Below are 22,625 nucleotides of genomic sequence, written 5' to 3'. Positions count from 1 at the left end.
GAAAAGGGAAGTGGGACCAGAGAAATAGCTCACATGCTTTGCCATGTATGTGACCCAGGTTCGAGTTCAGCCCCCACTGCATTGAAGTAGGCTTTTGTGCCTTCTCTCTCCTTCTCTCTGCCTTCTCTGTCTTTATGAAAAGGAAGTAAGGAGGGAAAGAAAAAAGGAAGAGGTAGGTAGGATTCTTGTTAGTGCTGAACACTGACAATAAACTAACAAATTCAAGATTTCAGCATCTTGAGATTGAACCAGATGAGGATATCTTTTTAACACTGTGTTCTTGAGTCAAGCAGATAGAAAGTACATATAACAGTCAAACTGTCACATCAGTCACTGACTTCACGGTGTAGACTTGAGAATGAATGTGAGATGTCAGTCACACGGTTCGTCCCTGTGACTATAGGACACAAAAATGCTTTCTTTTTGTGTTTAGCCAAAAATCAACCTCAGACTTGGGCCAAATTTTTTTTTTTCCCCAAAGTCACACAAGCTTTTTCACTGAATTGGGTGATGTTCTTCACAGTCAAAGACTGACAGTCACTGAAGTCCCAGTTCTGTTCTGAGGAACTCAGGAGAGCAAAACTGGCATTCAGGGGACACTGAGGGTGCCAAGAGAGGACTTGAGACTTCCTCAATTTTAATCTTCCTTGGAATTTTAGCTTTTAGTTTGAGCTATTTTCACTGTGTCAATAAACCAGGAGGAAACATCAAGAACCCTTCCAGTCCGTAGGGCTTATTTATTTTGACTATTTTTTGCCTGCTGGAGACTTTGCACTGACTCAACTCCACTGTTCCTGGCAGCCTATTTCCCCCTTTTAATTTAAGATAGCTACAAAGAGGTAGAGAAAAAACAAAGAATAAGGACACAACACTGGGATGGGGCAGTGGTGCATAAGGTAAGAGCATATGTTACTACGCTCGAGGATCCAGGTTCAAGCCTTCGGTCCCCATCTACAGGGAAGAAACTTCATGAATGGTGAATCAGGTCTGCAACTGTCTCTCTTTCCCTCTCCTATATCCCCCTTCCCTTCCAATTTCTCTCAAGCAAAAAGAGAAAAAAAAAAGTCACTGGGAGTGGTGGATTTGTCATATTGGCGCCAAACCCCAGTGATAACCACAGCTCTCTTCCACAGTCCATGGAGACTCCCCAGGACCATTTATGGTGTTCTCGTGTAGTGCTGGGACTTGAACTTGGAACTTCACATACAGTTTTGTGTACTGTACAAGATGAGCCATCTCCTGGACACGGAGTTTATTCTGTATTATTTTTTTGTGTTTCTGGCAAGGATATTTCTCTGGTCCAGACTGACTTTTCCAGCCAGATTGAAAGGGAGAGTCACCACAAATTTGGCACATTTCTCAGGACCACCTTAGCTCTCCCTGTGTGGTGCCAGGGCTGGAATTGGGGTGGTGGGCATTACAAAGCTGATGCCCTAATCACTGAGCTATTTCTCTGGCCCTTGCTGTGTTTAGAACTGTCCAGAGTGTTCAGGAATCACAGGCATTTGTGGAAAGTGGTACTACCCATAGCATAATGGTTATGCAAAGAGACTCTCATGCCTGAGGCTTTAAAGTCCCAGGTTCAATTTCCCATACCAGCTGTAAGCCAGAGTTGATCAGTGCTCTGGTAAAAAAAAAAAAAAAGGAACTACCCTACTTACCTACAGCACAACTGTAGGGGCACCATTATTGCATTACTAGATTACTATTAGGGCTCAACAACTCACACTTAAGAGTTTCTCTAGGGAGTACATAGGAAAATATTTTTATTTTTTATTAACCCTGTCAGGGTAGTGGGATAATAAAAAGGGAACATGAACAAGAAAGATTTTCTTTCCCCTTTGGGCAAGTGGGATCAAAAAACAAACAAACGAACAAACAAAATAACTCTAAAGAATTAACTCCAGTGGTCCAGGAGGTGACGTAGTAGATAAAGTATTGGATTCTCGGCCATGAGGTCCTGAGTTCAATCCCTGGTAGCACATGTACCAAAGTGATGTCGGTTCTTTCTCTCTCTGCCTATCTTTCTCAGGAATAAATAAATTCTTAAAAAAAAAAGAATTCCCAATAAAGAAATAAATTTTAAAAAAAAGAATTAAGTCCAGATGACAACAATTGTTCATGCCCTGCAGTATGACTTCTCCACTTTGACTTTGGTGAAAAGTGTAGCTGCATAAGACTATCTGAGGTGGGAGAATGTGGGGGAAGTTGTTTCAACTAAAAAAAAATATTGTGCTAGATATTTCTAAAATGGAATTCTTTGCACTTTCTCTTCAGCAAGGAGTCTGCAAGTTTCAATTAATGATCAAATACACTACATTCCCCAAATCTAGCTGTCAGACCACACTTCAGACTGGCCTGTATTTGTGGGCACTGTGGTTGTCCATTAAGTCCATGGTCCATGGTCCGTAAGAGAACTGGAGTATCAATGGCATCCTCCCCACAGATATTAGATACCCAGCAGAGGAATGTGCCCTTTACTGAAAGTGAGAATCAGTGTGCCTTTCTTTCCCTAACCTCTGTTTTACTTTCGAAGGTGGGAGGCAGAAAGGGCAGAACATGCAAATAAAGCAAATGGAAAGTCAAGTTGGGGCCCTGATGCAGGCAAACTAACTTGCCATTTGTTAAAAAAGAAAAAAGCACTTTAGAAATGTTATTTGTGTCACAGAATAATGGGTCTCATCTTGACTGAACTCTGTGATTGCTTCACATCTAATTTGATCTAATGCATAAAAGAAAGTTGAACTCACATTTCTTTAGCCTGGCACCTGGTATTAGATAATGAACTGTAAAGTATTTCTGTGCTTGAAACAATCAGGTCTCAGCTGACATTAGCCTGCAACCACTTCTCTCCCATTTCTCTGTTTTCTTTTTGGAAGATGAAAGATGAGGGTTTCAGGCTCCTCCTTCTCCTGCCAGCCCCCTGGTTCCCTGAATCACCATGCTAGCAAGTTTGAAGTTTCTAGGTTACTGCATTCACCACTGGATGCCAGTAGAGCACTGCAGTTTCCACTCAAATTCTTGACTGTGACTGTTTCTAGAAGAATAAGTTAGAAATCAAAGGGAGAAAAAAAATCCCAATTTCATAAATCTCCAAAATGGCTCCAATTTACGTGTAGCTTCTCTGAAAATATTTGTATTCTTGGTCTTCTAATAGATAATGCCATCAGAAAAGCTGCTATAATGGGGCTCTGATAATTCAGTTGTATTTCTGTTAATCATTAGCAGAATCATACTTTACTCCAAGATCTTTTGATTCCCCCTTCTCTTTTTTCCCTTTCCATTGTTCTTTTTATTTATATATTTTTATTATTGATTTAATAATGATTGACAAGATTGTGGGATAAGATGGTACAATTCCATACAATTCCCACCACCAGAGTTCTGTGTCCCATCCTCTCCACTGGAAACTTCCCTATTCTTTATCCCTCTGAGAGTGTGGACCAAAGATTTTTTTTTTTTTAACCAAAGCACTGGTTAGCTCTGGCTTATGTTGGTGTGGGGGATTAAACCTGGGACTTCAGAGCCTCAGGCATGGCAGTTTGTTTGCATAACCATCATGCTATTTACCCCTGTCCTGGACTGAAGATCTTTATGGGGAGCAGAAGGTGGGAAGTCTGGCTTCTATAATTGCTTCTCTTCTGAACATGGTTATTGACAGGTTGATCTATACCCCCAGCTCATTTCTATCTTTCACTAGTGGGGTAGGGCTCTGGAGAGGTGTTGCTCCAGGACACATTGGTTAGGTTGTCTGCCCAGGGAAGTCAGATTGACGGCATGGTAGTGTCTGTAGCTTGGCGGCTGAAAGACATTAAGATATAAAGCAGGACAAACTGTTTAATAATCAGGAACCTAAAGGTAAGAGTATAGCAGATGAGATTTGGGGTCTTCATGTTGGAAGAAGCTAGGAAATCTATTTTAGGTTTATTCCCTCCATTTCTTTTAATGATGACTACAGACTTATTTTGGGAGAATTAAGTTTTGTCTCTAATATGTGACAGGGAGTTATCTTTGTACTGGGAGAAATAGAAAGGGAAGGACTTGGGGGTTCCCGGAAGATGGCGGACTGAGAAGCTGCTAGTGGCTTGAGCTCTGACCACATCGACTGGAAACAGTAGGATTTTCTGCCTTTAGTAGGCCAGTCAATAAGGGGTCCTAGTGGTGACACCAAGGAGGTGACTATAACTTAATTTGGGTTAAAAAATAGAGTAGAAAGAAAGGGAAAATTTTTTTTCTTTTAAATTATTATTCCCAAAGTGCACTTCCTCCCCCCTCTCCCCCCCATGACCAGTCCCTGGGGACCAGCTCCTAGCAGGCTCCCCTGCTGAGCTTCTTTCTTTACCAAGATTCCTGTCCCACCAGGGAGTATCATTCATTCTAAGTCTATTCCCTTCTGAAATCTCTGGCCTTTTTTCTTTCTAAGCAGCCAACCAGCTGCCTCTGCTCAGGCAGCTCCCCTCCTTCTCACCCCCCATAGCTAATTAAATAATAAAAAATAAATAAATAAAAAACTTTCCTTTCACCGCTCTTTTATTACTGTTCTTTTTCTTATCTTTTTCTTTTTTCTCTCTCTCTTTCTTTCTTTTTCTTTTTCTCATTCTTGTCATCCTTTCTTCCTTAATCCTACAGCTTTCTGAATTCACTGATACACGTTTGGGAATTATTTGGGGGAAGAAATCTGACTCAGAGTGGACTCTCTCTGCGTATATCTCTGCTCAACTTTCTTTCCTCCTTTAGCTACCCCTAGAATATACAGTGGATAGTAGATTTGCATAACTGTCTATTCCTGCTATCCTTGTCTAGTCCTGAGGGTTTTTTTTCTTTCTTTCTTAACAATCAGCTGCCTCTGCTCAGGAGGCTTGAGGCAATCTGGGACAGGGTTTTTTACCCTGCTCTATTTTATTATTGATATTATATAAAGGCATATATCTCCCCCCCTTTAGGTTGATCAGAATGAACTCTTAGGGTATCTTTCATTGCTAGGGTATTGGGCATCTTATCTATTGTGAGAGGAACTTGTCTCATTACTCCTACCTCCTCTACAGATGCTCCCCTTCTTCCTCCTCCTAGCTAATTAAAAATAATAATAATAAAATGAAAAATAAAGTAATCAATTAAAAAACTTTCCTTTCACTGCTCTTTAATTACAGCTCTTTTTCTTATCTTTTCTCTTTTCTCTCCCTTGTTTCTCTCTTTTTTTTTTATTATCTTGTCATACACTTCTTCCTTCCTTCTTCTTTGCCTTTCTGAATTTGTGAATTATTTTGGGGAAGAAATCTGACTCAGAGTGGACTCTCTATGTGTGTATCTCTGCTCTACTTCCCTTTCTCCTCTTGTTACCCCTAGAATATACAGTGGATAGTAGATTTGCATAACTGTCTATTCTTGCTATCCCTTCTTTCTTTTCTCTTTCTTCTTCACTTGGACTTGGTTGCTACTTTTTCACAGACTGGAGACATTGTTTGGCTAACTGGTAGTGATTAAACTGCTTCAATACTTGCTTCAGTTGCTATTGTAATTCCTGAGGTTGGTGAGTGCAATTGTCATAAAGGTATTTAGTACAGTGTTGCTTGTACTCAAGACACAACAACTGAGAAACAACAGAGCATAAAAAAAAGAAACACATAAATCAAAAAAATGGGTAGATCGAAAACAAATAAAACTGCTACTCCAATGAATGAAGACAAGAAAAGGAAGGACTTCTTAGAATTTGTTGCATATAAATCACCTGGAAATCATGTTGAAATTCAAGTGTTGATTCAGATTCCTTGTTTCTAGTGTGCTCTCAAATCACAGTGATTTTATTGCTTGGGGGTCCATGCTTGGAGAGGCAAGATGCTGGAGGTCTGAGTGTGGGCAGTGACAGAAAGGGATCTAGTTGTCTTCAGTCCTAGGGGAACTCTTCATGGTCATAAAATAGAATCTTGACCTCTTGGCCTCCATGCTAACTGGTAACACTTAATGGATTAATTAACCACAAAGGATGCAACTAGGAATGAGTGGGGGAGATAGATAGGACCAAGTGTGGGGAAGGGAAGCACATAATTTTCCCACCCTCTTCAGGTACACCTTCTTCCAGACCTCAGTGTGTCCACTAGGCCAGAAACTATCCAAAGGAACCCCACCATTAAGGGAGTTGATGAAACTTTTACTCAGTAGGTATGACTGAGTGGCTCATTGGTCTTTGCTGCCTCAACTCAGCCTCGAGCCTTCCAGAGGTCTGGGGGGGCAGGGTGAGGTTGAAAGTGACAGTAATCTAAGAATGAATATGGTTGGAACTTGAGGCAAGCAGCCCCCATCCTGCAAGTATCTAGGGTTCCATACTCATGTGTTCCTGAAAGGGGCCCATTGTGAATAAAAAAAGACATTCTATTAGTCAAGAAGTTCCAAGGGGGTGGTGGGGGACTCTGTACCAGGAATTAGGGAGCAAAGATCAAGTTTGCTTTTTCAGTTATTTATTTACCACCAGAGTGACCACTGGGGTTATCACCATGCCTACACAACTCCACCATTTCCAATTGCCATTTCCCTTTTCTTTCCTCTCTTCTCCTCCTCTTTATAGAATGAAAGATAGAGGAGAGATACACAGAGAAAGAGAGACACCTGCAGCACTGCTCCACTGCAAATGAAGTGTCAACCCCTGCAGGTGGGGACCAGGGACTTGAACCTAGGCTGTCACACACGGTAAAGTGTGCTCTGTTGGCCGAGTCAGCAGCCAATCCTACTAAGTACATTTTTAATTATAGCACAGTTTGTTAATGTAGATTACTGTGTCCATTTCCTGCATTTCTGACTCAGAAGGTCTGTGGAGAAGCTTAGAATATGTTTTAGGAGGTCAGGCGGTAGTGCAGCGGGTTAAGTGCACATGGTATGAAGGGCATGGACCAGCGGCATAAGGATCGCGGTTCAAGCCCCCAGCTCCCCACCTGCAGGAAGGTCGCTTCACAAGCAGTGAAACAGATCTGCAGGTGTCTATCTTTCTCCTCCCCTCTCTGTCTTCCCCTCCTCTCTCAATTTCTCTCTGTCCTACTCAACAACAACAGCAACACTGACAACAATAACGACAACAACAAAGGCAACAAAAATGGGGAAAAATCACCTCCAGGAGAAGTAGATTTGTAGTGTAGGCACTGAGTCCCAGTCATAACCCTGGAGGCAAATAAATAAATAAGAATATATATATATTTTTAGGGGCCTGGAGCTAACTTACCAAGTAGAGTGCATCCTTTATTAGGGTTTGAGTCCTTCTGCAGCCAATGGTCAACTTGTCTCCACCTGAGAGACCCTTGTGTGACTTGATCCAGTAGTTTTTTCATTCTGTTTGTCAGAGCTGAACACCCTGCTTCAGTCATGGTTATGTTGTATTTTTCAAACATTCTACTCTGAGTGCTTATTAATTTGTATAAGTATGAATGTGTGTGCAGCCACAAAATTTGCTATGTTTTGTCTTGTCATCTCACCATGTCATGTCATCTTCCTGTCTAGACCTGAGCACTGTCTGGTCAGTTAAAGATCTCCTTTGTGTAGGCACTCCATTGACTGGCTTGGTACAGGAACCTGCACCTAATGGTATTTATGCTCCAAATCAGGCTGATTTGCCCTCATAGACAGTGAATATTGAAAAGTGGACGGGGGGGGGGGGGGGAGTTGTGTGATGCTAAAGGCAGGCTTGGAAGCCCTCGCTGGTGTGGTTCTTGTTTCCCATTTGATCCCTACCTTCACCTTCCTGGAGCCACCCGGTCTCCTGGGACTGGACAGGACTTGCTTGGCCTTTTTTTTTTTTTTTTTTACCAGAGCACTGTTTAGCTCTGGCTTATGGTGGTGCGGGGGATTGAACCTGGGACTTTGGAGCCTCAGGCATGAGAGTCTGTTTGCATAACCATTATGCTATCTACCCTCCGCCCTGCTTGGCCTCTTTATGTGGAAGGGGCTGAACGTTCCAGGGCTCTCACTCTTGCCTTGGCCTTGATTGGCCTGAAAAGGGGTTTGGGGTTGTGGAACAAAAGACTGTGGTAAAGGGTGTGTTAATTTTTTTCATTCTTTATTTGTGATTAATAGTGGACTACAGGATTGTAGGATTATAGTGTATAGTTTCACACTCCACCCACCACCAAAATTCTGTGTCCCCATCATTCCACCTCCCAAAGATAACTACCACAGTTCTCACAAAGTCTTAGAAACAGTTTTCCTTCCTTCCTTCCTCTCTTTCTTTTTCTTTTCTTTCTTTTTTCTTTCTTCCTTGTACTTATCTAAATTCCACATATGAATGAAACCACCCAGTACTTGTCTTTCATCTTTTTACTTGTTTCTCTAAGCATAATCAATCCAGTTTCATGATTTTGTCCCAAAGGATACAAAAATGACCCCTTTTTTTTTTTTTATTGCAGAGTAGTATTCTGTGGAGTAAATATCCGTTACTTCTTTACCTACTCACCTGTTGATAGGAATTTAGGCTGTTTCCACACTTTGACTATTGTGAACAATGCAGCTATGAATACAGGGTGCATATTTAAGGAGAAGAAAACACATGGCAGTAGAGTATCATGATTAAGAGCTTTTGTTTAGGAATCAGGCAGTCCTGGGGGTGAATTACAGTTTCATCTCTTACCTGTATGTCTGCCTCAGTTTCTGTCTCTGTAAAATGGAGTTGATGAGCTCTGCCCCATAGATGCAATAAAGCACTATGGGTGGAGCTGTGGAGCTGTGGTTCTGGCTACCTGGGTTCAAGTTCTGGCTTGTGGCTGAGCAGCTGGAAGGCCTCGTGCAAGTCATTTAACCCGTATGACTCAGCTTCTACATTGTGAACTGGGGGCAATAATAGCGTGTGCCTTGGATGAGATGTGACTATTTCTTATCTGGGACTCCTGAGTAACCAGTCATTCTCACCAAAGACCAAAGTGATTCCTGATCTCTAAAATTTAACTTGCAAAATGTTATACTACAGGATTCTGACGAAGTTTTATGAATGTGTGTGTGTGTGTGTATGTATCTATAATAAAGACATAAAGGGGCCAGGCAGTGACACACTTAGCAAAGCATACACGTTACAATACACAAGGACCTGGGTTCAAATCCCTAGTCCCCACTTGCAGAAGGAAGCTTCACAAGCAGTGAAACAGTCCTGCAGATCTCTCTGTCTCTTCTCCCTCTACCTCCCCCTTCTCTCTCAGTTTCTCTCTATTTCTAGCCAAAAATGAATAATAAAGACATAAATGTTAAATTGTAGACAACAGAGAACAGTGTTGATAGGTACTTTTTACCCCTCTTCCCATGAATCGAGAGAGAGAGAGAGAGAGAGAGCAGAGGGAGCCAGACAGCTGAAAGAGGGCGCAGAGGGAGCCAGACAGCTGAAAACCTTATTCAGGTTTCAGACCCCCCCCTCAGAAAAAATCTGGCAGTGGCATGATGCAGTGGAACTCAGCACAGCAGAGTTGGGAGTGGGAGTAGGTATGTGTGTGGGGGCTGGAAGTAGGGGTGTGGAAACTCAGAGGGCAGTGAGTCTGATGATAACTCAGAAGTTTAAGTTTCTGTGCCTTCTGTGAGTCTGGCCGAAATCAAAGCTGTGTCCCATGAAACAGCAGAGACGTAGAGAATCAATATAACGAGGGAGGGGGGATGGGTTCTATTGTAGTTTGGAAATTCCTTAAAATTTTTTTTATACTTATTTATTTATTTTCCCTTTTGCTGCCCTTGTTGTTTTTATTGTTGTTGTAGTTATTATTGTTGTTGTTATTGATGTCGTCATTGTTAGATAGGACAGAGAGAAATGGAGAGAGATGGGGAAGACAGAAGGGGAGAGAAGGATAGACACCTGCAGACCTGCTTCATCATCTGTGAAGCAACTCCCCTGCAGGTGGGGAGCTGGGGGCTTGAACTGGGATCCTTATGCCAGTCCTTGTGCTTTGCTCAACGTGTTCTTACCCCTCTGCGTTACTGTCCTACTCCCTAGTTTGGAAATTTCTAGAGGAAATCTTGGTGAGTTTATCCAGGAGGAGAGGCTTTCATAGTTAAGCATTTTCCCCACTGTATGAATGTCAGGAATAACTTCACTTACCCCTTGTCATGTAACTTTGATCATTTGCAAAAAGGCAAGTGACATACAAAGAAATGTAGCATGAGGAAGTGCTACTTTTCACAAAGATGAATCAGATGATACCTGGATTTGAGTAGATTCTCACAGTTTCCAGTGGATAAAATCTTGGACTCTCAAATATGAGAGTTCAAACCCAGAACCGTGTGTGCCGGAGTAATGCTCTGGTTCTCCTCTTCACCCCCATAAAGAAATAAATCTTAGACAAAGAATGAATTACTCATAATTAAGCAAAAAACTTAAGTTTATTCAATAGCATTAGATTAATAGGAGGCATTACAGAGTTAGGATACAAGAGAGACCCTCCAGCCAGACAGTGCAAAAGATGTGTGTAAAAAAAATTAAAGCAAATGCATAAAAGAAAACATTTGAATGTTACTCTAAATATTTCCCCAGAATATTCTATGAATTTAATTCAGGGATCTTTGAATGTTACTAGATTTTACCAATGACAGTACATCTTTTTAAATATTTATTTATTTTCCCTTTTGCTGCCCTTGTTTTTTATTGTTGTTGTAGTTGTTTTTAGATAGGACAGAGAGAAACGGAGAGAGGAGGGGAAGACAGAGAGGGGAACAGAAAGATAGACACCTGCAGACCTGCTTCACCACCTGTGAAGTGACTCCCCTGCAGGTGGAGAGCCAGGGGCTCAAACCAGCACATTTATTCTTGAGCTCATTTATATGGGAGAATTTTATTTTCCTGGAAAAAGTTCAGCCAAACCCAAAACTAAACCTTGAAGCAGAAATGAGGGAAGCAGGTGTCCTTAGTGGGGTTATGGGCATCAGGAGGTTCTTCTTGAAGACACAGAAGATCGCATAGTTGGAGGAATCTTTTTTCTGTTAAAAAACAAACAAACAAACAAACACCAGAAGAGAATCATGTTTAGAGAAATGCTTTATCAGAAATGGTGGCTTTTCCCTGACACTATCAAACAATGAATATTTTGCACACTGTGTTGGGATCCTGTCCTTCCCCAGCTGAGAGGTCAAGGGAGTGAAGAATGACCATTTATCTTGGGAACCTCATCTTAAAATCCCCTGTTTTTACCACCCCATGAACAAAATACTTCGTCCTGACTGAAGTCTGAAAACCTTTGGTATGCCCTACTTACTTCTGGAAGTTTTTTGCATCTGTAAGTAATTTTTTAGTCCATTTGGCATGAGGGTTCAAACATACAGCATTTCCTTTTTTCTTCCAGATTCTGGGGTGGAGGGAGAGACAAAGATAAATAAAAATATGGCAGAGTTACATTTTAGTAATTACTGCACTTACGAGCTAAGTATAGAAGTAATTATTCCCAGAGGAAGTGAAATTGGAGGTAGGTTGTACTTAGTCTGGAAAAGGTGATTTGTGGCTCAAGTTCTGAGGAACAAGAAAAGACTCCATGTGCAGACTGGTGCGTGAGCGGGTGGAACTGAGTGTGAAGCTGACATTCCACATGATGGGCCTATTGCTTTGTTGGCAACCTTGCATGATTTGGAGGAGGCTGACCAAAGCTGACCAAGGTTGGCTCACTTCTTTTTTTATTAATATTTTTTTTATTTTTTATTTATTTATTCCCTTTTGTTGCCCTTGTTGTTTTATTGTTGTAGTTATTATTGTCGTCATTGTTGGATAGGACAGAGAGAAACGGAGAGAGGGGGGGAAGACAGAGAGGGGGAGAGAAAGACAGACACCTGCAGACCTGCTTCACCGCCTGTGAAGCGACTCCCCTGCAGGTGGGGAGCCGGGGTTCGAACCAGGATCCTTATGCCGGTCCTTGTGTTTTGCGCCACCTGCGCTTAACCCGCTGCGCTACAGCCCGACTCCCGGTTGGCTCACTTCTAAAGCTTTATCACAATGTCTTTTTCTTTTTTTGAATTGGGCCGCCATGACTGCATAATTCCACTACTCCTGGCATACTTCCCCCCCTTTCAACTTCAGGTTAAGAGATGGAGAAGTAGAGAGATGAAGAGAAGAGAGATACCACAGTCCCAATCCATCATTCTTGGAGTTTCTCCCTGCCCTGCTCATGGAGCTAGCTCCCAATTGGTGTTGGGGGCTTGAACCCATGTCCTTGCACATGGTAAAGTGTGTGCTCTACTGTGCGAGCCACCTCCTGGCCCCTAGATCTCTAGTGCATTTGGGAGAACAAGAAAAACTATAGAACACACTCTCTAGAGGACACTCTCTAGATATTGATAAGGCACCTGCAGCCTGCCAGAGCTCTTGCTCTGCAGGTAACACTTAATCATCTCAAGTAATCTCATGAGATTCCTATACTAGAGGAACTGTTATTTCCTCACTTTCAGAGAGGAATTTGAGGCTTAGTGAATTTCAATGATCTTTGAAAACAAATGCATTTGAGAGCATGGAAGCAAAGGAAGTGCCAGAGGCCACTTTACATGCTATGATCTGAATGCTTACCCAGTGCCAGACAACGTTGAGTGGTTTTAAAAATAAACAGATAGTGGTCCGGGAGGTGGCGCAGTGGATAAAGCACTTGACTCTCAAGCGTGAGGTCCTGAGTTCAAGCCCCGGCAGCACATGTACCAGAGTGATGTCTGGTTCTTTCTCTCTCTCTCCCCTCCTATCTTTCTCATCAATCAATAAATAAAAACTTTAAAAAAATAAAATAAACAGATAAATCAAGAAATAAATATTATAAAACAACAACATGGCATCACTGCAGTGTATGCAATGCCAGAGGTTGAACTTGGGACCTTAGTTTACAAATCTGGTGTGGTAGCCACTGTGAAACCATCCAGATCCTTGCTGAGTGTTTCGGCTGTAGTGGAATAAGTGAGGTCTCCCAGGCAAGCTTGGAGATGTCTCTCTCTCTCTGTATCTATCTCAATCTCTATCTCTTTCTCATAGATGGAGAGAGAGGGAGAGGGGGAGGAAGAGAGATACTATAGCACTGAAGGTTCTTTGAATGTGGCTGAGGCTGGGCTTAAGCCTGGGTTGTGCACATGCAAAGCAGCACACTATCCAAGTGAGTCATTTTGCTGGTCTGAGATTCTCCTCTCCATTGGGGTGAGTTTGAATGAAACACAATTTCTCAATGCATGTCATTTATCTAGCTATGAAATGCTGAAGTGCTCGGATCCCTCTATCTTAGGGAGATCAGAAATTATAGAACAGCGGGTGTTTGGGTCTTCCAGATTTGTTTCTGAGGTCATGATGGAAGAACAGATTTCTGGCAACCTGAATCCTTAGTATCCCCCTCCCCAACTGGTGTGAATACATATTTTCTTATAGAAATATTTCTGGTGTGGGGCAGGGGAGATAGCATAATGGATATGAAACCAGACTCTCATGCCTGAGGCTCCAAGGTCTCAGGTTCAATTCCCTGTACTGGTATAAACTAGAGCTGAGCAGTGCTTTGGTAATAAAATAAAATATTAAAAAAAGAAAGAAAGAAGAATCTGTGATCTGTATTCTCAATGCTAAGACTGCCTAAAGACAATTGTAAAGGGATATCTTTTTTCTACTTCCCTCCCTAAGCTTTGTAAATAAACCTAGTTACTGTCCAGAAATGCATAGATGGTACAGATGTTTATTTTTCACATTGCAAGTAAGGGATAAATACAAGTTGAAAACAACTTTAGATTTTTCTTTATTTGAAACTGCATATGGGAAATGCATGTCCAACTGTTGAGTTTTTAAACTTACACTATTTAGATTTCGGATGCCTTACATGTATTACTGTCTACTTCCTGTGTCACAGAATATGGAAATGTGTCTGTTTTTATTACAGTTGAAATGCTATTGCTTTAGAAATTCCCAAGTTCCCGGCCTGTATGTCCATGCATTTCAGAATAACTTGTGTTTGTTTCTCTATCTGGCTGAAATTCAGAAATGTAGAATTTGGTGAGCAGATGGGCTGCTAAGATAGCTCTCCTGTGAATACACCTGTTTTGCCATATATGGGACCCAGGTTTAAGCCTGGACCTCACTGCACTGGGGGATGCTTCAGAGATGAAGTGTCTCTCCTTTGTCTCTTGGTCTCTCTCTATGTTAAAAAGTTGCCCCTTCCCATGGTGGAGAAACCCTCACAACAATAAAAATAAAGAATTTGCTGAGAAGACATGAAGTCAAGTTTTTGTCACTTTAAAATGATTGAGCAGTTGGGGAGATAGCTCAGCTAGCAGAGTGCCAGACTTGCATGTCAAAGGCTTCTGGTTTGATCTTCAGCACTATATGTACCACAGTGATGCTCTAGATTCTTCCTTTCTTTCTTTCTTTCTTTCTTTCTTTCTTTCTTTCTTTCTTTCTTTCTTTCTTTCTTCTTTCTTTCTTTCTTTCTCTCTCTCTCTCTCTCTCTCTCCCTTCCTTTCTCTCTCTCTCCCTCTCTCTCTCTTTCTTTCTTTCTTCCAAAACTCTGTTTCACGTGAAATAAAATAGCATTAAAATGATTGAAGTTAAAGCTGAGAATTGAGAGACTTAATTCATAACAGAGGAAATATAATGAAATAAAGAACCCTGGGCAGGCGGTGGCATACCCAGTTAAATATTACCATGCTCAAGGATTTGGTTTGAGACCCTGCTCACCACCTGCAGGGGCTGTGCTTCCCAAAACAGTGAAGCAGGTCTGCAGGTGCCTGTCTTTCTTTCTCCCTCTCTATCTCCCCACCCGTATGAATTTGTCTCTGTCTTGTTAAATAAAAATATAAGGAAAAAAATAAAAGAAAAAATGGCCACGAGGAGTGGTGGATTTGTTGTGCAGACTCCAACCCTTCCCCCCCCCACGATAACCCTGGTGACAATAAAAATAAAATAATAATAAAGGAAAGAAGCCCAACTTTTCAACCCTGCCACTGCAACTCTTCCCAAGTAGTTGAATTGGACTTCATATCTCAGAATCTGAGGATAATAATTGAGTTTAATTAGAACTTGGTAAAGATGTGAATGAAAGTATACTGCTTATTTATTTATTTATTTTCCCTTCTGTTGCCCTTGTTGTTGTTTATTGTTGTTGTAGTTATTAGATAGACCCAGGAGGGAGATATGCAAGTTCAAGGTAGTGACAGAACTAAGACTTCACTTTAGATGTCCAATACAACAGTTCATTATTTGTTGACTCTCTATTACATAGGTTATTTTTTTATACATGACAGATATTCCTTCTATTATTAAGAGAGTAGAACATTGGGAATAGAAAAGTAACATGAAGAAAATCTCATCCCTTTCTATGAAAGTGTTATTTTCTGTTGGGAGTGAAAAATTAAAAAAATACCAGACTATTTTAACACAACTATGCCTCATATTGCAGCCAACACTTACTGAACACTCATTACTATGCATGACATTGTACCGGGGGCTTCACATGTGGCATGTGTGGTCTCCATCAGTGTGTTATGGAAAATGCTTTGACAGATATATCCAATGTACCATCACTTTGGATATATTTCGGTGTCTAACATGTTGCCACTGTCCTGATATCTAGTGCCTCTGTCATATAATATAATTATCCTTTCTTTCTAGTATCTGAGACTATTATGATTTCATTCCAGCATGTCCAGTGATTTCTGTGGACTAGTGGTGTTCACCAGACAGCGTGTGAGATCTCTGTGGAGTACTTTCCACTGCCCCTTGTAATGATGTGCCTCTGGCAGGGAGTCTGCTCCTTAAATCTCACTTTCTGCATTTCTAGAGGATCATAGCTATAAACATACCTTAGTAGGTCTGTTGAAGGAAGAAAATGAATAAATACATATTATACATGTAGCTCAGGGGTGCTTCTAAGTAAGTACTTAGAAAATAATACTGGTTCTCATTATTACCTTGAGATTTTTGAAGCAACACTCAAAGCATTTTGAGATTCTTGAGTAGGGAAACGAGACTTCTGGTGGTGATCACAATACAGCACAGACATATCAAGCTTGTCTAATGTTATAGTCCATTGTTACTTCAATGAAAATTAAAGGGCTGGGGAGATATTTCTGCATAAAGACACAAGACTTGCATACCCGAGGCCCAGGTTCAGTCCCGAGCACTGTGATATGCCAGAGGTGAATGGACCTCTGGTCTTTCTCTTCTAGAAAACAAATAACTTATTAAAAATGAAAAGAAATTAAAAGAATACACTATGGAAACATTGATCTGGTTTTCTTTGGGAGCAAAGAATCATATGTATTTTTCTTGCAACTTACATAATTTCTATGTTTGGGCACCCGTTCCCAGGAGGAAAGGCTTCAATCCGTTCAATGTTCTGGAGGCTGATAAAGGTTGAGACCACTCGGAGGCATTTACACTTTAGATTTGTGTAATGACTCTCCAGAACACCTGCCAACACAGAAGTCATTATTTTGGTCCCTTTGGCATATCACTTATAGCTAGACTTTGACACCATCTTTCATACTATGCAAAAATTTCAGGCTTTCAACCATATGTCTTTAGTGTATGTATTTCCATTTGTTTTGACTTGATTTGGCTTTAAACATTTTCCTCTCAATCCCTAGAAATAAAATGAAATAAACCCTACACACACCTATTGAGATTTGTGAAAGCATTCTGTTGCTACTTAGGTCACAGTTCACATAATAAAATTTGTTTTTAAATGTTCTTTAAAATTTTTTTATTATTATTTATTTTCCCTTTTGTTGCCCTTGTTGTTTTGTTGTTGTAGTTATTGTTGTTGTTGATATCATCGTTGTTGGATAGGACAGAGAGAAATGGAGAGAGGAGAGGAAGACAGAGAGGGGTAGAGAAAGATAGACACCTGCAGATCTGCTTCACTGCCTATGAATCGACTCCCCTGCAGGTGGGGAGCTGGGGGCTCGAACTAGAATCCTTACGCCGGTCCATTAATGCTTTGCGCCATGTGCGCTTAACCCGTTGCGCTACCACCCGAATCCCTACATAATAAAATTTGAGTCCTGTCACCATGGGAACTTACAACTTGGTTATAATTAATACATCATTAGATCAACTGACCTTTACCCTTGATACATAAAAATTGAGAACAGAAGCTTGTTATAGAATCTCTGGAGCAATGAAATGTGGTTATAGCTTCTCTCTCACGTCATATTCCCACCCCACCACTTGCACTTCTATGTTTGAGGATATACCTCAGAAGACATTTTTTTTTTTGCTTTTGTTTAATATATTAGCCCTTCAACTCAACTGCAACTAATTATGACACAAAAGCATATAGTAGATCTGGACCATATCTACTCAACAAAAGTTGTTAGTTAGACACCTCTCATAAGTGATCCATCTCAAGTATATTCATTATCACTACCTATACGTTTGATATGTATTTGTGAATAAGAAGGACCTGACTGGCTCTCAAAGTATTTATAGTTATTGGGTTAACAACACACTATGTCCATAGAATGTTGTTTTACCCAAGGTAAATTTTACCCAAGGTCCAAAATGCAACTAGGTACCAAGAACTTTATCAGGAACAATGACAAAACTTCGTGGAAGAGGAGAGAGATGAGATTCTTCAAGAATGAAAGTAATACATAGAATGAAATAGGAATTGAAAAGAAAAATTCTGATATTTTAAGAACAAAGTTTTGCTCTCTACACCCAAGCAGAGGAAGCCATCCTGCATATGCATCTAAGTCCCTCAGTTGTATAAAACTCAAACCACTTTTGGAGTCATCTGTTCATATAAAGACAGCCTCTTCTCTAGACTAGAAAGTCTGCTTCTTTGCAGAAGCATGTAATTAACAATTCCTGTTGTACTTATAAAGAAGCACACCAGAGCTCGTCATGTCTCATTAAAGTTGCATTGAGTGATGCTCTTTATAGGAGACTAATTGATTGAGGTTAGTGTTTTTGAGCGCTACAAAGGTTTTGATCAGAAAGGGTGGCACTGAGAGACAAAATAGCACTAAGAGACATGGGGGGGAGAGTGAGAGAGAGAGGGAGAGGGGAGAAGAGAGGGAGAGAGAGGGGGGAGGGAGAGAAAGAGAGAGAGACAGAGAGGGGGAGAGAGAGAATTAGCTATAGTGGAGCTAGATCTGGAAAATAAAAAAGCAGGAGTAACTGAACCAAGTATAAATCATGTGGACAGTGAATTTGCAATATATTTTCCTTGTATGAATAGCAGTCTTGGCAATGTATATCTTCTAGTCTCTACGAGTTAAATCCCTATGTACTTACTTTTAAAAATCTAGGAGCAGTTTCTCCCCCTTTGCCCGAATGCCTCCCATTTTCTAAACAAATAAACACTGAAGCGGTTGGAGAGCATTTTCATTCAGAGGGGATGACAGCATAAGCAAAAGTTCTCACCATGAGCTGGAGAGAGACAGCTGACCACCAGCAGCAACAGCAGCAGAGATCCGGGGCTGCACCTCATTCTGCCTGAAGGTGGAGTTCAGACTTCAGCTCTGGGCTGGAGCTGTGGGTTCTCAGCCCAGGGAGATGCCTATTTATTTACACTACTCAGGGCCCTCCCACTGCCTTTGTCTCCCCTAGGCCAGCTGCATCATCAATTTGAAAACCCCCCCAAATATTGCTGAACTTGCTTTTTTTGGAATTCCTCTAGCAAATTTTATGAATTTGCTTCAGATCACTATGGTATAGTAGGGTTTTTTTTTTTTTTTTTTTTTTTTTTTTTTTTTTTTAAATATAGCCTGCCAATGCTACAGGATGCTGTAGGAATTGGTGGTGTGGAGAGAAGGAAAAGATGGCGATTCAAAGGCACTCCCAGCAGTCTCTTGGGTCACGGTTAGTACTGTGTGTTTGATTGCTTCTCTCAGAGAAGGAGCAGCAGGCTTTCTCATGGGTCTTTGAATACAGGCTCTGTGGAGCTAGGGACTCTGCCAGGCCCATCACTGAGTTTCCAGCTCCAGCGGGGGAGTCTAACTGTTGCTAGGTGCTCAGGAAGTATTTGTAGACCTAGTGAATATTCTCCTGCCTCTGCAGGTGACTGCTTTCCTTCCTGCCTGACTTTCCCACCTCCCATCTCCTGTCTGAGATATGTGGCTGCTTATGGACTCTGTTCATTCACCATGGTGATCCTGGAAAGGGAGAAGTGTGTGTTCCCTCCTTGGTACACCTGTGTCTCAGTGAAGATAGAGATAATAGCATCTCTGGCCATTGTGTGCAGAACACTGAGCTTGAGAACCATATTTTGATGGAGGAAGCTTTAGAATTCTTTTTTTCTTTTTAATATTTATTTATTTATTTTCCCTTTTGTTGCCCTTGTTGGATTGTTGTAGTTATTGTTGTTGTTATTGATGTTATCGTTGTTGGATAGGACAGAGAGAAATGGAGAGAAGAGAGGAAGACATAGGGGGAGAGAAAGATAGACACCTGTAGACCTGCTTCACCGCTTGTGAAGCAATTCCCCTGCAGGTGGGGAGCCGGGGTCTCGAACCCGGAATATTTATGTCGGTCCTTGCGCTTTGCGCCATGTGTATTTAACACACTGCACTACCGCTCGACTCCCGCAACTTTAGAATTCTATCAAGTCTTCCCCCCCCCCAAAAAAAAAAGAATTCTATCAGGTCATATTGCTCATTTTATAGTTTGTTTAATGAAGCTTATATGCAATTTGGTTTAAATACCACTAAATAACTTATGGGGGCAATTGACCCGCAGTCTTAGCTTACTTGCATGGAGCACTTAGGTTAAAAAGAGAGAAATGTGTGTACACAGCTAGTCTGATCTAGATGTCAACATGGCTGCCTGAGTATGTGCTAACATGGCTCTCTCAAACCAGACCCGCTGGGTTAGTGGAAAATGAAAGCTTTTCTTGTTCTGGTGAAGCTTCCTAAACAATTTGATGCTGGATGCTCAATTCTCATTTGGAGATTTAGCATTCCTGATTCTCCAGTGTCAATAGGGTGGGAGCCGTAGAGATATTACACAGTCTACCTAGAAACAGGGCTTCCCAGATCAACCAGAATGACGGCAGGGACTGGGGACTTGTCAGTCTGCAGGCTTCTCACTGTTGTGTCAGCTGTTAGAAAGTTCTTCCTAATGTCTATATGGTAGTGGCCTAATAGTTCAGTCACCCCCTGATCACTACATGAGAATACTTTTAAAAATATTTTATTTATGGGAGTTGGGCGATAGCGCAGCATGTTAGACACAGATGGCACGAAGCGGAAGGACCGGCATAAGGATATCGGTTTGAGCACCGGGTTCCCCACCTGCAGAGGAGTCGCTTCACAAGTGGTGAAGCAGGTCTGCAGGTGTCTATCTTTCTCTCTCCCTATCTGTCTTCCCCTCTTCTCTCCATTTCTCTCTGTCTTAATAGTGACATCAATAATAACAATAACTGCAACAACAAAACAAGGGCAACAAAAGGGAATAAATAAATATTAAAGTATGTATTTTATTTATTTGATAGAGGCAGAGAGAAATTGAGAAGGAAGGGGGAGATAGAGAGGAAGAGAGACCCCTGCAGCACTGCTTCACCACTCTTGAAGCTTCCCCATCTTGCAGGTGGGGAATGGAGGCTTGAACCAGGGTCCTTATGCATGGTAATGTGTGGACTCTACCAGGTGCACCACTGCTTGGTTCAAGATAATTCTTAATGATCCTTTATAGCATCCCACATACTTAGAGACAGGGTGTTATTAGTTAGGTCCCCTGGGAAGTAGTTGCTAAGATGGGTATAACTTTCCCCCCCCCTTCAGAATAATATCTATGACAGACTGCAGGAAGGATGGGGGAGGGAGAGCGTTAAGTTATGTACTGATCTGATAAAGTCTATGACAATTCACAGGGAGCCGCGGAGAAAATATTGTTTATGGAAAGACTCCCGCAATAATAGAAATGGCCAAGCCCTACTCTTCTTGCCATGCTTAGCTGGGTCCTCTGGTAGAATTCTGGAACAGATTCTGAGGGCTAACAGCTGGAGGTTTTCAACTAACTATACTTCTTGCAGCTGGCCAGAAGTTCTTTCTTTAGGGGAGATCTGAGCCATGAATACAGCACTGTCACACAGGCTTATACAGTATAGGTTGAGTTCAGATCACAGGGCCATAAGGTCAATGACTTTTAGATAGATCTGTTTCATGCCTGAGATTTTTCACATGGGGTGATGCAAATTTTGAAGGATTCTTTGGAGAATGAAATCACCTAGTATCTGTAGAATTCTCAGCAAATTATTATGCACATAACCTTTCCAGCTATCTATCCATCCACCCCCCAATCTATTGTCAATAGATTGAACTGGACACACATTGTATCCGCACTGGTGCACAAGGTTGAGTGCACAAGTTACCATACTCAAGGACCCCAGTCCTCACCTGCAGTGGGGAAGCTTCATGAGTAGTGAAGCAGCACTTCAAATGTCTCTCACCCTCTTTCAATATTCCCTCCCACTCTCAACTTCTCTGTCTTATCAAATAAAATAAATATTTTGAAAAGTAGGTCTTACTAACTTCTACTCTAAAATTTACCTGTACTGGGACTGAGTAGATGGTTCAGTGGTAGAGTATAAGCCTTGTATGCTGGAGATTGTGGGTTGCGGTCCCTAGCAACACAAATGACAGGTGGAGCTCTGATCTGATTCTTTCATAAAATTTAAAAAAGTTATTATCTTTATTTATTTATTGGATAGAGACAGGCAGAAATCTAGAGGGTAGGGGGAGATAGAGAGGGATAGAGGAAGAGAGACACCTGCAGCACTGCTTCACCACTTGCAAAGCTTTTCCTCTGCAGGTAAGGACTGGGGGCTCGAACCCAGGTCCTTACACATTGTAACATGTGCAACCAGGTATGCCATCACCCAGACCCTCTCTATCATAAAAATTCATATAAACTTACTTAAAAGATAAATACCTCTAGGTCTTTGAACTTACACCATAATTTGAAAACCTGTGTTTTTTCCAATTTATCTTAAAAAAAAAAAAAAAAGAATGAAGCCATCATCTCTGGTTTGTTCTTTTTGAAACTTCTTTTATCTGTCATTATTTCTCTTATATTATGAGTTTCCTATACCTTCTCTCTTTCTCTCTCCTTATCCCTCTCCCTCCCTCTCTCTTTCACACACACACACACACACACACACACACACGCACACGCACACGCACACACGCACGCACACACACACACACATACACACACACACACACACTTCTGAGGGCTAAACTGCAAATCTGACTACATTAGTACAATACTAAGTGGCAAAAGTTCATTATCTAGCTTGTCACACTGCTATTAATTGATAACATTATCTCTGTTACTTACAATGAGTTGGCAGGCAAAAAAGTAGTGTGTCTTTTGAAAATGATCACTTTCAGATTATGATTTATCCATTTCCCTCATATGTAATTTGATCTTGGTACTCCCATATAGGGATCTTACCTTTGCCTTTGTTATGTGTGATACTGTTACAACAAAAGTGTGTGCTGCTGACCATAATGAAAAGACAGGGACAATGGCATTTAAAAAAAAAGATTCTGAGAGTTGGGTGGTAGCGCAGCAGGTTAAGCGCACGTGGCGCAAAGCTCAGGGACCCGTGGAAGGATCCCAGTTGGAGCCCCCAGCTTCTCACCTGCAGGGAAGTCCCTTCATAGGTGGTGAAGCAAGTCTGCAGGTGTCTTTCTCTCCCCCTTTCTGTCTTCCCCTCCTCTCTCCA

General features: G+C 41.4%; 1 protein-coding gene across 1 annotated transcript; it reads right to left on the bottom strand.

Annotated features, from left to right (window-relative positions):
- Positions 1 to 10,302: 10,302 nt before the first annotated feature.
- On the bottom strand, positions 10,303 to 18,431 carry CXCL13 (C-X-C motif chemokine ligand 13). The gene is made up of 4 exons (XM_060188622.1): positions 18,320 to 18,431; positions 16,228 to 16,360; positions 11,205 to 11,294; positions 10,303 to 10,929 (listed from the first exon to the last, which is right to left on the bottom strand). Exons 1-4 carry the CDS (start codon positions 18,384 to 18,386, stop codon positions 10,875 to 10,877), a joined length of 345 nt encoding a protein of 114 aa, XP_060044605.1. The 5' UTR covers positions 18,387 to 18,431; the 3' UTR covers positions 10,303 to 10,874.
- Positions 18,432 to 22,625: the final 4,194 nt, after the last annotated feature.

This window comes from Erinaceus europaeus, chromosome 3 (genome assembly GCF_950295315.1).
Source record: "Erinaceus europaeus chromosome 3, mEriEur2.1, whole genome shotgun sequence".
In the NCBI taxonomy this organism is placed as follows: Eukaryota; Metazoa; Chordata; class Mammalia; order Eulipotyphla; family Erinaceidae; genus Erinaceus; species Erinaceus europaeus.
This window is presented reverse-complemented; position numbering and strand designations above follow the sequence as displayed.